The sequence below is a fragment of the Saimiri boliviensis genome, chromosome 2 (assembly GCF_048565385.1).
Source record: "Saimiri boliviensis isolate mSaiBol1 chromosome 2, mSaiBol1.pri, whole genome shotgun sequence".
NCBI classification, from domain to species: Eukaryota; Metazoa; Chordata; class Mammalia; order Primates; family Cebidae; genus Saimiri; species Saimiri boliviensis.
This window is the reverse complement of record NC_133450.1, coordinates 94,253,428-94,270,478: the sequence shown is the minus strand read 5'-3', so window position 1 is coordinate 94,270,478 and position 17,051 is coordinate 94,253,428. Positions and strand designations below refer to the sequence as shown.

The following is a 17,051-nucleotide window of genomic DNA, read 5'->3' as shown; positions in this document are numbered from 1 at the left end:
GTGTTTTTAGCATATATGACATCATACAATGTTTTTAGCAGATACAACATCTGTATTAGCATCATACAGTGTTTTAAGCAGATACACTTAAGTTTACCAAAACAACAACAGGAGGTGACTATGAAATTATTACAGAAATACAGTACACACTGCAGCACATTTTATGCAGTTATGATTTAACACTGCATCTTTATGTTTGTTTACATCTCTTGACTGTAGATGGTCTGGAAATATTTGCGTAAGTTTTAATACATTTTAACTTTTTATAATACATTTGTGTATATTTTATAGTAAGAAATGATAAAATACACTAGTATCTACATATACTTTATGCACTCACGACATATTTTTTCTTAATTTTTCCAAATTTCTAGGCTACATGGTTCATCTCCTAGTTTTTGCAAATTATTAGAAATTGCCACAAAATTTTCTAATATGTGTATTAAAAAAATCCATCAATAAGTGGACACACGCAGTTCAAATTCATGTTGTTTAAGGGCCAACTGTATATTTCTATCTCTAGCTCACATTTTTCTCTAGGCTTAAGACCCATTTATCCTACTGTCTACTTTACCCCTCTAGTTGATTATCTCAGAGAAATCCTAAAATAATCTTATCAAGCCGGGCGCGGTGGCTCAAGCCTGCAATCCCAGCACTTTGGGAGGCCGAGGCGGGTGGATCACGAGGTCAAGAGATCGAGACCATCCTGGTCAACATGGTGAAACCCCGTCTCTACTAAAAATACAAAAAAGTAGCTGGGCATGGTGGCATATGCCTGTAATCCCAGCTACTCAGGAGGCTGAGGCAGGAGAATTGCCTGAACCCAGGAGGTGGAGGTTGCGGTGAGCCGAGATCGCACCATTGCACTCCAGCCTGGGTAACAAGAGCGAAACTCCGTCTCAAAAAAAAAAAAAAAAAAAAAATCTTATCAAATGTAAACTCAATCTCCACCCACAGTTCTACCTCTGAAATATGCCCTTCTTCAAGTGTTGCTGTTACTTGCAAATGGAAGCATCACTTTCTCAACTGTAACATCCCTTAACGTAGACGTTATCCCTGATGCCTCTTTCTCCAGCCTTAATATCTGATCCATCCTGTTGACTTGATCTTTTTAAATATTTCCTGAATGTATCCTCTTTTCTACACAACTATGTTTACTCTAGTCCAAGCTTCCATCACACTTACCCAAACTAATACAGGTATCTTCTAACAGTCTTTCTGTATCCATGAGTGCTCCTCTGCCAATTCATCCTCCATGCATTTTCTCAAAAACTAATCTGATTACATCTCTCTGCTTCAAGCCTTTAATATCTTCTCAGTGCTTTTAGGACAAAACAAGACTCCTTAATAAAATCCAGACGGTCTTGGATAGGACATCATGGTCTACCTTCACAGATTCATCTCTCATCAAACTCTGCATCACTCTCTACATTTTAGCAAGGCTGGTTTTCTTTCAGTTCTTTGAGCATATCATGATGCCTGGCCCTTTTGGGCCTTTACACACGGTGTTGCCTCTGCAGAATATGCCATCACTCACTACCCTACTGCCACCACCACTCATCATCTCTTTTTACTGCTTACTGCCTAATCAGTCTTCAGATGGCCTCTCAAGAAACACCTCCTCAAAGAAGCCTTCCATGACTCCTTTAACTTAGATGATCTTCTCCTCATACATGTTTATGACTGCATATATTACTATTTCTAAATACACATTTATTTTTGTTATTAATTTGTGCTCAATGCCTGTCAATCCAAAAAGACCTTAAGCTCAATAGAGGAAAAAAAAAAAGCCTTGTTCACTCTATTTCTTTTTTTTCCTTTTTTTTGAGACGGAATCCTCGCTCTGTCACCCAGGTTGGAGTGCAGTGGCATGATCTCAGCTCACTGCAACCTCCACTTCTCTGGTTCAAGCAATTCCCCTGCCTCAGCCTCCCAAGTAGCTGAGATTACAGGCGCATGCCACCATGCCCAGCTAATTTTTTTTGTATTTTTAGTAAGATGGGGTTACACTATGTTGGCTAGACTGGTGGTCTCCAACTCCTGACCTCAGGGAATCCACCTGCCTCGGCCTCCCAAAGTGCTGGGATTACAGGTGTGTGCCACCGTGCCCAGCCTGGTTCGCTCTATTATATCTCTAGTAGCCAGCAAAAAAGACACACAAATATTTTTTCAATGAATCAATCAACCTAGGAGTGACAGTGAAAGCCGTGCAATCAAGCAGTACTGCCTAAGAATGGGACTTGGAAAGATAAAAGGACCAGAATAACCATAGGAAAATAATACAGTTTAGGAATCAAGCAGAGGAAAATGTGTGTGTGTGTGTGTGTGTGTTTTTTAAGCCGTCAAAAAGTTGGAAGGAAAAAAAAAAAAGGAAATAGCATCATTAAGCCATGGAAGGATACCACTCCAAACAGAACAGGCCACCGAACTTGACAAATAGGCAGTATCTTGTGATCTGACAAAATTAATAATGGGAGGGGCAGAGAAAGGGAAAATATGTGGGGAGAAGCTCGAACCTTTTCATCCTCTGGAAATACGATTTTTAACTTTGTTGATATACTAAAATTACCATGACGGTCCGAATCAAACAACAAATCTAAAGAAATATGCGTGCCATTTTAGATTTCAACATTATTCCTCTCTATCCACATGAGTCATTTTTCGGCCGACTGCATATATAACGTTTACGGATAAATGTTTTAACATTTGCACCTGTAACGTTCTGTTTTTCAAATACCTTACCTCCCAGAATCATCAAAACAGACCTCCGTGTGTCCCTCTGTATGTCCATATCTCATCGGCTTCCGTGTGGCCGGCATCTTTTCCTTTATCTACCTAAAAAATGTTTTATAAAAGCCAGTCTGATTATTTGAAATGAGAGAAAAGCAGCAAGGCTGGGGATCGGAAGACAGCTTAGTCTCCTCCAGGGCAGGCTCTCCGCAGCCCGGTTTCCCCTCCCGAGTGACACCAGCAGGATACGGCGGAGGGGCTGTCAGACAATAAGCCGGGAAGAGAACACGCATGTCCTTGGCGGGAGAGGGCAGCCAGAGTGGGGACTCACCCGGGTGACCAAGCCTCCGCGACACAGGCTCCTCAGCCGCTTCCCGCGCTTCGGCTCGCTCACCAAAATGCGCCTGCGCCGACCCGCCCACTCCCAACGCAGGTCCCGACAGAGGTCGCGGAGTGGTGGCGTCAGCGGCGGCGCCCTCCGCGTGGAAATTAGCCGGTCTCCTGGGCAGTGAGGGAGGAAGGGAGGAAGGGAGGAAGGGAAGAAGAGAGGAAGGGAGGAGGGGAGTGAGCTGAACACGGAAGTGGTGGCGGCGCCCAGGGACCTGGCTGAGGCGATGACTGTGACGGCTGGGATGGGACCAGAACGCCGAAGCGGGATTGGGGGTGACAGAAAGGCATCTGCTTTGTAAGACCTACACGAGGTGCCGGAGTGGTTGGGCCTCCCCTCCCCACTTAAGCAAGCGCCCTGAGTGATGGCGATGGTGATGGCAGCAGTTACTCTGGCAACCCCAGTTAAGCTGCGCTCCAGGAGGTGAGTGGGGGAAGGGTGGCCGCTGCTGGTCTCGAAGGCCGGGGTCTGGTTCCTGCCCTCCAGGGTCTCCTCCCGGTCAGCAATATCCGGATCCCTAAAAAGATCCGGTCCCTTCTTGGGGTCCAGTTAGCAGACAGATCTTTGAGCATCTTCTCTGGAGAAGAAGGCGAGATCTTTTCGAGCCTCTAATCTTGGCATCAGTCGTGCCCTCACCTTGTCGCTTCTGTAGAAATAAAGGAGGAATGACTTAATTTCAGTTCCGGTTGGTTACTCTTGGTCCCTGAAGGTATGGGGTATATACATTAATGTTTATTCCTTGCGATTCTATATATCCCTTTTGAAGTAACTTGTGTTGTCTATTCAGAGCCTACCTGAAGTTGACTGAAGTGAACGTTTAGAACCAAAAGGAGAGTTATAACTTAACTGCGTTGAGTGCTTACATTTGATCCATGCAATATCTGCTAGAGTCTTGGCCACTAAGTTTAAGTTTATGATTTTCTCGTATCTTCACATTCTCCCGATTGGTACACCAGCCTCTGATGAAAACCTTCAGAATGATATTCTTTCGTTCGTACTTATCTTTGAGAATTTTTCAGTGTTTTTGTGATACCTTCCAGTACCAATCACATTTAGTTGATGACCTAAGTGAGATGTTTTCTTCTGTTGAAGAGGTTTCCCTATTTTTTTTTTCAATGTAGTTCCATTGTGAAAAATTGCAAGCACACAGGCAAACCGTCGTGTTCTTACCTTTGATGGCATTGTGTGAGGCGTTGTTTTTAGTACTAGTACTAGAGCTCCAGATAGCCTTGCTAGACGCAGAGGTTTGTATATGAATGAAGAAGAATGACTGGCTTTAAAAGAACTTGGGATTTGTGGAAAAATAACCCACCGTTGATTTCCCGAAAGAGCAATGGTACCTGAGATGATGCTTTCTGAGTGACCTAATTTTTCTTTGGAGATCATTTGTTTTTTGGATAGACCGGTTTATAAATGTTTGTTCAAGTAACTTTCTGTCATTGGTTAAACTACATGGAGTTCAAGATGAACTCACATAATATTCAACTCTATGTTGAATAAAGCATGGGGAGATTTCTGGTTAGTACTATTCAGAGCTCAGCATAAGAAGAATCTCCAAATTAGAACAAGTTATAGCTAAAAAATGCCTTCACTGTATTATCTATAATATCCATGCGACTTTAAGACTATGATTGGTGTCCACACATCTGTCTTTTTCTCTTACCAATCAAATCATTTGATTCATAGGTTAAAGAACAATTTTCTTTGCAGATTTCGCTTGTATGATAAGAGCTTGAGCCTCCGAGTTCTACAGTCCTAGGTTTTAATTCTACCTGGCACTTATATGACCTTGAATATGTTCCGTTACTGAAAATCGAATTTCTCATCTCTAAAACGCAGATGACACCTACCTCCATTGCATTGTTAGAGTATATAGGAGATACTCATGGACATATAAAAGTAATTGTTATTATTGTCTCATGTTATTAAAGGGGTACTTTGGGTGGGTATTTAGTGGTTTTTGTTTAAAGTAGGATTTGTTTAAATAATTATCCAGTAGATTTTTCAAATGTTAAAAAAATGTATTCTTGCTTTTGCTAGTATAATGTTTTAACAGTTCGATTTGTTTCAGTCAGATGCCTACAAACGGCAATACCTTCAGTGAATTTATGGTCTTGTGGAGGGAACTAGACATTCAAACAATATGGACAAGATGATAGTGCAGTAATGAAAGATGTGTAACTTAAATATTAGCAAACTTGTCTAGTTAGTTAAAATAATATAGTTTTTAAAAAAGAACTCAGTGTAGTCATGTTACTGATATGAGTATCAAAAATTTTCCAAATAGAGTTATTTATCATTAACAGTGCTTATCTCATAGGTGTGGGTGGCTATTTGAACTGACTGAAAATGATGCTAAAGTTACAGATTGAATTGCAGTGACGGTTAGCTTTGCTGTGTTATAACCACTTATACTACCCTTAGGCTCACTAATTTTGTTGGTGTCAAGGGCAATTGAGTGAGAAAACATGGGTACATTTGCCATTCTACCGATGATGGTATTACCTATATAAAATCATGTGATCTTACAGAGCTTACCTAAGAGGATATACCAGTACTGGCTTGTGGAAGGAGTTTTAAAAATAATTTTTTATTAAAATACGTACTTGGTGCAAGTGATTAACCTTGTGAAAGGTAAGGCTAGAAGAGTGTAACAATAGCCAAGGAGACCAAAATATTAAAAAAGAAACATTGAAGGCACTTTAGAAATGCTAAGATTTTTATATTTCTGAATGTGTCCTGAAACTTACTAGCCTATTTAATAATTTTGGGGTAAAGTATTATTTATTTGGTAAATAGTACTTGTCTACAGGTAAACTTCATATGATATAAAAGGCAATACAGTACAAGTCCCCCTCCTACGCATACTCCCAGCTACCCAGTTCCCCTGGCTAAAAGACAGCCAGTATTTGATTCTTAGATTACATTAACACTAGATCCTTACTACAGCAAGACAAGATAATCAGTGTTTTATAGATAGAAAAACTAAGACAGAAAAGTTGTGATTTATCTCACACTCCTTTGAAATGTCAGAGCTAGAAATAGAACCCAGGTCTCTCACCTAGTCCAAGGTAGTCTACCACACTGATTCTTCAAATCATAGTTGTTGCCACAAAACTTAGAATGTAGTAAAACATAATGTCAGCGGGGCGTGGTGGCTCACGCCTGTAATCCAAGCACTCTGGAAGCCAAGGTGGGCAGATCACCTGAGGTCGGGAGTTCAAGACCAGCCTGACCAACATGGTGAAACCCCGTCTTTAAAAAACAAAAATAAATGCATAAAAGAAAAAACCAAAAACATAATGTCTAAAGTCACCTTTTTTTTGAGATGGAGTCTCACTCTGTTGCCAGGCCAGAGTGCAGTGGTACGATCTTGGCTCACTGCAACCTCCGCCTCCTGGATTCAAGTGATTCTCCTGCCTCAACCTCTCAAGTAGCTGGGACTACAGGATGGCCTTGATTTCTTGACCTCATGATACACCTGCCTTGGCCTCCCAAAGTGCTGGGATTACAGGCGTGAGCCACCGTGCCCAGCCCAGAGGTCACCTTTTACTGATTTGTAGGTAAAACTTGTTACCCAGCTTTAAATGTAAGCATATGTAATTGTTATAAAGCAGTGAAGAGAACATAATAAAATTTTGTAAAAGCTTTGCCTCTTTTCTATTTAAATCTATTAAGTTAGCTTTTAAAAAGCTACAATTTTTCTGTTAAAGAATTTAAAACTTTTTAAAAGAATATATTTAACATCAGGAATAATATGGTGCTTTGTGATGTTTCAGAAATGCTTGAGCTTCCTTGACTTTTGTGAGGCACATTTTTATGCAGAATTTTTAGCCTTACATGTAGTCTTTGCTTCCCTTCTCCTTTTTCTTAATTTTGCTACTTTCCCATCCCTCTTTTTTTTTTTTTTTTTTTTTTTTTTTGAGACGGAGTTTCGCTCTTGTTACCCAGGCTGGAGTACAATGGCGCGATCTCGGATCACCGCAACCTCCACCTCCTGGGTTCAAGCAATTCTCCTGCCTCAGCCTCCTGAGTAGCTGGGATTACAGGCACGTGCCACCATGCTCAGCTAATTTTTTGTATTTTTAGTAGAGATGGGGTTTCACCATGTTGACCAGGATGGTCTCGATCTCTTGACCTTGTGATCCACCCGCCTCGGCCTCCCAAAGTGCTGGGATTACAGGCTTGAGCCACCGCGCCCGGCTCCATCCCTCATTTTTAATCATGGAAACATCTGAGTAATACTAGGAAGCGGCCAATATTTGTTTTCATTAAGTTCAGTGTATGTTATTTTCATACATTTTATTCTTGGCAGTAAAAACATAAAGTGGCTGGCATTATCCAGATTTTACAGTGGGAGAACTTAAGCTAAATTAAAATTTTTTTTTTAAAGCAGGTAACATACCTAGTGAGTGCAAAGTCTGAATTTTAGCCCATATTTGACAATTTCGCAGCTCACACTATTTCATCTTCACCATGCTTATTTTTAAACATAGTATAGTGAAAAACAGTATAGGTTGTTGATTTTTTACAGATCTTTAAAAGTTTAAAATTTTCTCTTTATGCTTTATTGGTCTTATAAGAAAAAAGAACAAGAAACAGGCCAAAATGTCAAAATTGCCTGCTTTTAAATAATGGAATTATAGCTGTTTTCCCCTCCTTTTTAAACTTTTCTGACTGGTCCATGTATTATACAATGAGCATATTTTTTTTTATTATAGAAAATTACAGATTAGAAGAAAAAAATCTGTTCAATCTAATTTATTCCATAAAGTCTTACAGTACTATATCTTAAATATTCTGTTTCTTAAATTCTGTTAATCTTCTTCTACTTTTAGAAGTTCAAGTACTGCCGGCTCATAGTTTTCTGCTTGCTTCACTCTAGATTATTAGCCTCTTCAGTGATAGGGGTTCCTAGACATCTCTCCTTATCTTTAGCTAAAGCTTAGGGAATGTACACTCATGTTAACAGATTAGCCCATTAATGTTTCCCCAAAATTTGTTCCACAAAAGGATTTGTGGCAAAGTAAAGACAGGAAGCTATGGCTTACGCAGATTTCTTTACTGAGGGATCTCTTGGGAATGCTTGCTAAATATGCACTGTAATCTTTGAGAGAAGAAGCATTTCCCCAACTTATTTGACAAGAGAAGCTTTTTTTCTCCAGAATGTGTGTTAACATCTTTCAGAACTAGCGTCCACAAGAGTACAGAGTGGGCAAAAGTGATATAAGCAAACTATACTTAGGAAAGAACGTGGAAAAAGTGGGGAGAAGGGGAAAGGAGGGTGCAGTGCTGCTAAATTGATGATTCGTTTTTAGAAAATTGCCATTAAGTCCCATGAGCCCTGGCTCAGTAGCATGAAAAAATGAGATACTTTAAAATATTTACTGGAAAATGAACCTGTATTGCTTTTGTAATGAGAAAAACATTTGTTTTTTAGTCAGATATTTTTCCATACAAATAAACCCATTTTCACATTTTTTTCTTGACATTCCAAGGAGTTCATCTGTTATCTGCTATCCATTGACTTCCGTTTGTGGAGCCTAAATGTTTCTACAGAATCCATCTCAAATACACGGACTATGATTAGAATGCTTTCAAGGAGTTTTTGGGCACATGATGGCAGGTAAACTTTGGAATCATGAATTTGGTAGGGAAAATCCTTAGGCTTAATTACTACCATATTAATAATATATTTGTACATTATTAATGTAGTGTACTGAATTAGTCTTTATAAGATACATTAATTGTGGTCTTAGATGTATGTCAGCATTGTAGACATAAGTAGTTCAGTGAATAATTAATGTATGCAATAATGCTGTTACCCAACATCGTAGAGAATACTAGTGAATTTCCAGATAAAGGAAGCTTATCCTTTTAATTATTGGATTTTAATTGTTTTCTGTAGAAATCTTGAATTAAAATCACCTTTTCAGCCTTAGTCAGTATTACTAAATATTATTTAAAGATTTTATAGTGAAAATTGACATAATGGGCACTCATTCTGTTATCATTATCTTTGTAATTTGTGGTAGAATCTGGGACCAAATAGTGGCAGAATCTAGGAACTTGTTTTCTTGAGAAGGCTTTTATGTAAACTTGCTTTTTAAATATTTGCTTTTTGCTCATTAAGAAATATGACTTTAAAAAAAAAGATGTCATTCTGTACTCCCCAGGGCAATGTCACATAGCTGCCTTCATAAAAGATTAATTATTGAATCGAGCCAGAGCAGCCTTTTCCCAAGTGATTCTTTCACCTTCTTTTTAAAAAGCATTTTTGTAGCTACAATCAAAGATCTTTGATTTGTCAGCATCTTTCAAACTATCACCTTTGACTTTTGTGTCACTTAAAATTATTGGTGAAGCCACCTTATCATTTCCTCTACTACCTCATTTATACAAAGTTTTCATAAAATTTTAAGAATTAATCATAGGCTATCTGAAACAACTCGTTAAGATTAAGAACCCTACAGTTTTTTTTTTGCATTCAGATTTTACATGTACGGACAAAATTCCAAAGCACGTTTTCAAAATACTCATCTTTAGTCTTTATAACAATAAAAATAATTTTTCACTAACTAAAATTAATAGTTATTTTTATTGAAAGAAATATGATTTTTTTTCTATTTTAGAATTTTGGTTCAAAGGAGCTTCTGGAAGAGATGAGAAAATTCTCTTTAAAGTATATGAAAGTTTTCTGTCTCTCTCTCATTTTTTTAAATAACAGAATCAAATACTGGTGAAAGAAATTCTGAATATCGTTTTTCTAACAAGATCTCTCCATAGCATAGGGTTATTTTTAAGCAATTACTTTCTCAGTAATTAAGATTTTACTTATGCCAAAAAGTATATGATTAAATGCATGTGTTTTTAAAAAATATATCTATCTGCAAAGTAGCTTCGGAGAGCCACCTGTTATTTCAATAATGGTTATGAAATTTGGAAGACTGTTATTTTGTAAAAGAAAAATATGTAACGACCAGGCGCAGTGGGTCATGCCTGTAATCCCAGCACTTTGGGAAGCTAAGGCAGGCAGATCACAAGGTCTGGAGATCGAGACCATCCCAGCTAACACAGTGAAACCCTATCTCTACTAAAAATACAAAAAATTAGCCAGGAGAATCGCTTGAACCCAGGTGGTGGAGGTTGCAGTGAGTTGAGATCATGCCACTCCACTCCAGCCTGGCTGATAAGAGCAAGACTCTATCTCCAAAAAAAAACCAAAGAGCCAAGCACAGTGGCTCACATCTATAATCCCAGCATTTTGGGAGGCTGAGGCAGGCAGATCACTTGAGGCCAGGAGTTCGAGACCAGCCTGGAAAAAATGGTGAGGCCAGGCATGGTGGCTCATGCCTATAATCCCAGCACTTTGGGAGGCTGAGGCGGGCAGATCATTTGAGGTCAAGGAGTTTGAGACCAGCCTGACCACCATGGTGAAACCCTGTCTCTACTGAAAATACAGAAATTAGCCGGGTATGGTGGCATGTCAGTAATCCCAGCTACTGGGGAGGCTGAGGCAGGAGAATCACTTGAACCTCGGAGGCAGAGGTTGCAGTGAGCCAAGGCTGTACCATTGCACCCCAGTCTGGATGACAGAGTGAGACCCTATCTTGAAAACTAACAAACAAACAAAAAGATATAAACAGTACACTGAAAGTTAATAAAGAAATGGGGAGGGCTGGCTGCCATAACTTGTAAGCTTTTTGGAACTCCCATTCTTCTCTTAGGAACAGCACAGACAAATATCCATCTGACAATGCATGATGGTAACATCATCAACCATATTCAGTACTAATATTAGTTTTTGTAATTTTTAGACAAATATAAATAGAAAAATGTTCTTCTGACTTTGAAGACCAAAACATCTGATGACATTCTGAACCATATATAGATGGGGCAAAAAATTACATTTTATAAAAGTAGGATTTCTTGAGCAAGAACTTACAGTTTTCTAGCAAAAGAATAGCTATGTGAAATTTATATAAAGCTCTGATTCTGAGATAGATACAAAACAGTGACTAATTAGAAGTTTTTATTGCATTAACTCCTTTCTTTTTTTTTTTTTTTTTTTTTTTTTTTTTGCCTCAAGATGAAGTCTGGCTCTGTCACCAGGCTGGAGTGCAATGGCACGATCATGGCTCACTGCAGCAGCAGCCTCCCAGGTTCAAGCCATTCTCCTGCCTCAGCCTCCCAAGTAGCTGGAACTACAGGCATGTGCCACCATGCCTGGCTAATTTTTGTATTTTTAGTAGAGACGGGTTTTTGCCATGTTGGCCAGGCAGGTCTCGAACTCCTGACCTCAGGTGATCCATCCACCTCGACTTCCCAAAGTGCTGAGATTACAGGTGTGAGTCACAGCACCCAGCCTACATTAATTAAGTACAGGTAAATATGTGGAAAACTCAACTAGGGCAGTGATATTTTTAACTTTATTTTATGGACATCCATAGCATTAGGACACATTAAAAACAGTTAACCTAAAATCCAGACACACTTGATTGACTGGTACCTGTGACATACAAGTTGGTAAGCCTTGCAAAAGAAAACCTGTTTTGCATGTAAACTTGTTCTTTGGGAGGTGACATCAAATCATTCTGTAACTTCATGGTCTGTTGAGTTTCACCTGTATCTGACATGTTTTCATGTCGTATTTTTCACTTTGAAACATTAGTTTTCCTCCTGAAAATTATATTTGCTCACAAAAATCTCTTTACTTTGTAGTAACATTGGGCTAGAGACAGAGGTATTCTGTGATTTCTTATGAAGAAAACTGTAAAGCCAATGAAACTGGGCTTAGGTGCTTTAACAAAACAACATATGTAGTCTTTGTTTCTTTTTTAAAAAAAGAAATGAACATATATGTTAACATATATTGAGTACTTAATACATTTAGGACCTGAGCTGAATACATGCATTATGTTATGTAATCCCGAACAGCCCAATGAAATAGATGGCATTAGTACCTCACTTTTACATGTGAATGAACTAATGTTTCAAGGTTATATGGCTAGTTCAAAACAGAAACTGGACTCAACCATGTTTCTAATGCCTGCTGTCACTATGCTGTGGGAGTGCATCCTTGCCATCCATATACATGTATAGAGATATTAAGAATGTTAAAGTGGTTACTGCTGGGGGATGGCATTCTGGATATATTTGCTTTTTTGTTGAAACTTTATGCCTGGTTTGGGTTTTCCATGGTGAGCATGAATTTTCCCTCTCAGAAAGACTTAGTATCTCCTCTTTATCTCTAGGCTTCTAAAATTAGAATAATGTACTTTGATATTGAGTGGGCTCTTTCAATATGCAGGTGCCTGTCCTTATGGGAAATTTTCTAATATAGTTTATTTGATAATTTCTCCCATCTATTTTGTTATTTTCTATGAAATGCCTGTATTAATCGCTAATGTTCTTGTCTTTTCTGTTTAGTTCACCATTTTTTCCTATTTCCTGTATCAGTTCCTAAGCATACCCACCAACTTTTCTATTAAATATTTTATTTCAGGCCAGGTGCAGTAGCTCATGTCTGAAATCCCTGCCCTTTGGGAGAAGTAGGCAGATTGCTTAAGCCCAGGAGTTTGATACCAGCCTAGGCAACATGGCAAGACTCCATCTCTACAAAAAAATACAAAAATTAGCCGGGCATGGTGGCACGTGCCTGTAGTCCCAGCTACTTGGAAGGCTGAGGTGGGAGGATCACTTGAGCCCTGGGAAACAGGTTGCAGTGGGCCGAGATCATGCCACTGCACTCCAGCGTGGGTGACAAAGTGAGACCCTGTCTCAAGAAAAAAAAATTATGGCTGGGTGCAGTGGCTCACACCTGTAATCCTAGCACTTTGGGAGGCCAAGGCGGGTGGATGACAAGGTGAGGAGTTCAAGACCAGCCTGGCCAACATGGTGAAACCCTGTCTCTACTAAAAATATTAGCTGGACATGGTGGTGGGCACCTGTAATCTCAGCTACTCGGGAGGCTGAGGCAGAGAATTGCTTGAACCTAGCAGGCGGAGGTTGCAGTGAGCCGAGATTGCACCACTGCCCTGCAGCCTCGGGGACAGAGCGAGACTCTGTCTCAAAAAAAAAAGAATTATTTCAGCAATCATATTTATAATTTCAAAAAAAAGAAAATCTTGGCCCGGCACAGTGGCTCACGCCTGTAATCCCAGCACTTTGGGAGGCCGAGGCGGGTGGATCACGAGGTCAGGAGATTGAGACCATCCTGGTCAACATGGTGAAACCCCGTCTCTACTAAAAATACAAAAAATTAGCTGGGCATGGTGGCGTGTGCCCGTAATCCCAGCTACTCAGGAGGCTGAGGCAGGAGAATTGCCTAAACCCAGGAGGCGGAGGTTGCGGTGAGCCGAGACCGCACCATTGCACTCCAGCCTGGGTAACAAGAGCGAAACTCCGTCTCAGAAAAAAAAAAAGTCTTATTCTAGTTGTCTGCCCCTCCTTTTATTTATTTATTTATTTATTTATTTATTTATTTATTTATTTATTTATTTTAGAAGGACTTTGGATCTTGTACCCGGACTGGAGTACTGGGATGCAGTCCCAGCTCACTGCAACCTCTGCCTCCTGGGTTCAAGCAATTCTCCTGACTCAGCCTCCCAAGTAGCTGGGATTACAAGCACCACGACCATACCCAGCTAATTTTTGTATTTTTAATAGAGACAGGGTTTCACTATGTTAGCCAGGCTGGTCTCAAACTCCTGATCTCAGGTGATCCGACCACCTCAGCCTCCCAAAGTGCTGGGATTACAGGTGTGAGCCACTGCCCCAGCCCCTCCTCCTTTTCATAGCATCTCTCTTATTCATAGTTGTAATATCTTCTCTTGACTTGAAAGAAGTCAGTTTTAGTTTCTGCTCTTCCCATAGTTGTTTTCTCTAAGTTCTGTATATTTTGTTATTTCATATATGTTAGAAACTTTCCTTAAAAGTCATATTATTAGTCTGTTCTCACGCTGCTAATAAAGACATAACCAAGAATGGGTAATTTATAAAGGAAAGAGGTTTGACTCACAGTTCCACATGGCTGGGGAGGCCTCACAATCATGGTAGAAGGTGAATGAGAAGCAAAGTCACTTCTTACACAGCAGCAGGCAAGAGAGCTTCTGCAGGGGAACTCCTATTTATAAAACCATCAGATCTCATGACACTTAGTACCATGAGAACAGTATGGGGGAAAGTGCCTTCATGATTGAGTTATCTCCACCTGGCCCTGCCTTTGACACATAGGGATTATTGCAATTTAAAGTGAGATTTGGGTGGGTACACAGGCAAACCATATCAAGTCTGATGACCCATGAGTATTCTTTCCTAGTTTAGAGTGTACAACTATGCTTCCTGGAAGCTGTGTGTGAGTAGGCAGGGCCTGTGGACGTGTGTGCTTCACTGCATGCTTGGGTGGTCTTCCAGCTTTATATTGGAGGATTCCCAGCTGTCAGCTTTGATAGGTCTTTTCTCTTTGGCCATTCTCTTTTCCAGAAAAGTGTCTTTCACTCTTCTATTAGGGAGGTATAAATCTAGCTCCTGGAGTTCTGGGAGCTGGATGGTAGAAGAGAGCAAGGAACTTTTAATTTGTTGCTGTTGTTTAGGCCCAATCTTCTCCTCTACCCTTGCTGTTTCTGCTATTTAAAGTCCCAAGCCCATCTGGTTCAGTTTCTCCAAATAATAAGTGTCCAATTTCCTCTAGATGTGGGATAAGAAACAGAAATCTGCCTGCTCTCAGGCAGAATATCACCTTATCTCCCATGTTGCACCCTGTTCTCCACCTACACTTTCGGTAGCACCCAGTGCCTATGGGTCCTGAACTTTACCTGTTCTGTTGACTTGCGTCTTATCTGTGTTACCTCTGTGCCTGATGCCTCCTGTATCTCTGCTGCTGAGTCAGTTATTGTTCATTCATTTTCTGTACTTCTATTTTATGACTTTGGTTATAGATATCTGTTCGTTTCATTGAAGAAGAGGTTTGTGATTTTCTCCTATTTTCTTGTTGATTGGACTGACTTCTGAGAGAAGAAGGGGCAAAAAGGTTTTCACTCTGCCATTTTCTGACTGGGGTAATTTTTGTTTTATAATGAGAAAAAACCAAAAAGCTGTTTTCATCTTGAGGGGAAATCAAGTTACACTACTCATTGAGAAATTTAGGGCCAGGCTCAGTGCCTCACACCTATAATCCCAGAACTTTCACTTGAACCCAGGAGTTCAAGACTAGCCTGGACAACCGAGGGAGGCTCTGTCTCTACAAAATAAATATTTTTAATTAGTCTTGCTGGTGATACGTGTCTGTAGTCCCTGCTACTCCAAAGGCTGAGGCAGGAGAATGACTTGAGTCTGGGAGGTCAAGGCTGCAGTGAGCTGTGATCGCACCACTGTACTCCAGCCTGGGCGATAGAGACCATCTTAAAAAATAAATAAATAGGCCGGGCGCGGTGGCTCAAGCCTGTAATCCCAGCACTTTGGGAGGCCGACGCAGGTGGATCACGCGGTCAAGAGATTGAGACCATCCTGGTCAACATGGTGAAACCCCGTCTCTACTAAAAATACAAAAAAATTAGCTGGGCATGGTGGTGCGTGCCTGTAATCCCAGCTACTCAGGAGGCTGAGGCAGGAGAATTGCTTGAACCCAGGAGGTGGAGGTTGTGGTGAGCCGAGATCGCACCATTGCACTCCAGTCGGGGTAACAAGAGTGAAACTCCGTCTCAAAATAAATAAATAAATAAATAAATTTAATGAAATGGTAACAGTTATGACTAAGAAAGCATTATAATCACTGAAAGACTTTATAAGGAGACTTGGTTACTTTTGAAGGTAGCAAGAAGTTTGAGAGAGAAATTGAAGTAAGGCCTTGGTAAACGTGGAAATGTCGTCAAGAACACAGAGAGCTTAGCTCTCATATGAAAGAGAAGGAAGACATGCCACAATTTAGAGGTAGCAGAGAGACAAGATTAGAGGTCACACTCAGAAGTGAAGTTCATGTAGTAAATAAGAGCGCCAAGCATTTCAAACTTTGATAAATTATTCTTCATATTCTTCAGCCCACCTTGTTGCTTCTAGGTTTTATTCAGTGGAATTTAGTCAATGAACAGCCAAAGCATGCAGCTGAATACAATCTTGGCTATGCTAAGTGATGAAATTGTTTCAAAATTAGATAAGAAATATTTTTCCCTAAAGATCTTAAATGGTTATATATCATTGAGCATATTAAATCAAAATACAGGTGTTCTTCCATACCTGTGGAGATTGGTTCTAGGACCCCTGCAGATACCAAAGTCCATGGATGCTCAAATCCCTTAAAATAAAATGGAGTAATATTAGGACATAACCTACCCCTGTCCTCCCAAATACTTTTAATCATTTCTAGATTACTTATCATACCTAATACAATATAAATGCTATATAAAGAGTTGTTATACTGTATTGCTTTTAATTTATTAGGTTTTTTTTCCTTGAATATTTTCGATCTACAATTGGTTCAATCTGAGGATGGACAACCCATGGATGTGGAGGGCTGACTGTAATAGCTATAATCACCAGATGGTGTTTTTTTTGGAACTGGGGTAAGGCCAGGTGTGGTGGCTCACGCCTGTAATCCAAGCACTTTGGAGGCCAAGGCGGGTGGATCACCTGAGGTCGGGAGTTGAAGACCAGCCTGAGCAATGTGGTGAAACCCCATCTTAATAAAAAGAAAAAGGAACTGGGATCTCACTCTGTCATTCAGACAGGCGTGCAGTAGTACAATCACAGCTCACTGCAACCTCTGCCTCCCAAGCTGATACAGTCCTCCCACCTTAGGCTCCCGGGTAGCTGAGACCACAGGCGTGTGCCACCACACCCAGCTAATTTTTTGTATATTTGTTAGAGACGGGGTTTTACCACATTGCCCAGGCTTGTCTCAAATTCCTTAGCTCAGGCAATCGACCCGCCTCGGCCT

At 40.1% G+C, this 17,051-nt stretch overlaps 2 protein-coding genes across 5 annotated transcripts in view; one reads left to right on the top strand and one right to left on the bottom strand.

Moving 5' to 3' along the window:
* WDHD1 (WD repeat and HMG-box DNA binding protein 1) overlaps window positions 1–3,144 on the bottom strand; it is a 77,979-nt gene extending 74,835 nt beyond the window's left edge. For all 3 annotated transcript variants that reach the window (XM_074393919.1, XM_039468651.2, XM_074393920.1), the window contains exons 1-2: window positions 3,062–3,144; window positions 2,743–2,835 (exon numbers count right to left, since the gene is read on the bottom strand). In XM_074393919.1, coding sequence (XP_074250020.1) covers window positions 2,743–2,819 — 77 coding nt within the window. In that variant the 5' untranslated portion in view covers window positions 2,820–2,835; window positions 3,062–3,144. The remainder of the gene's footprint in view (window positions 1–2,742; window positions 2,836–3,061) is intronic.
* A 36-nt stretch (window positions 3,145–3,180) lies between these two features.
* Window positions 3,181–17,051, top strand: part of SOCS4 (suppressor of cytokine signaling 4) — a 35,355-nt gene continuing 21,484 nt past the window's right edge. Inside the window, exons 1-2 of one of the 2 annotated variants that reach the window (XM_010341074.3) lie at window positions 3,181–3,541; window positions 8,617–8,744. The gene's annotated coding sequence lies outside the window, so the exon portion shown is untranslated. The remainder of the gene's footprint in view (window positions 3,542–8,616; window positions 8,745–17,051) is intronic. The other variant, XM_003930510.4, reaches the window with a different exon arrangement.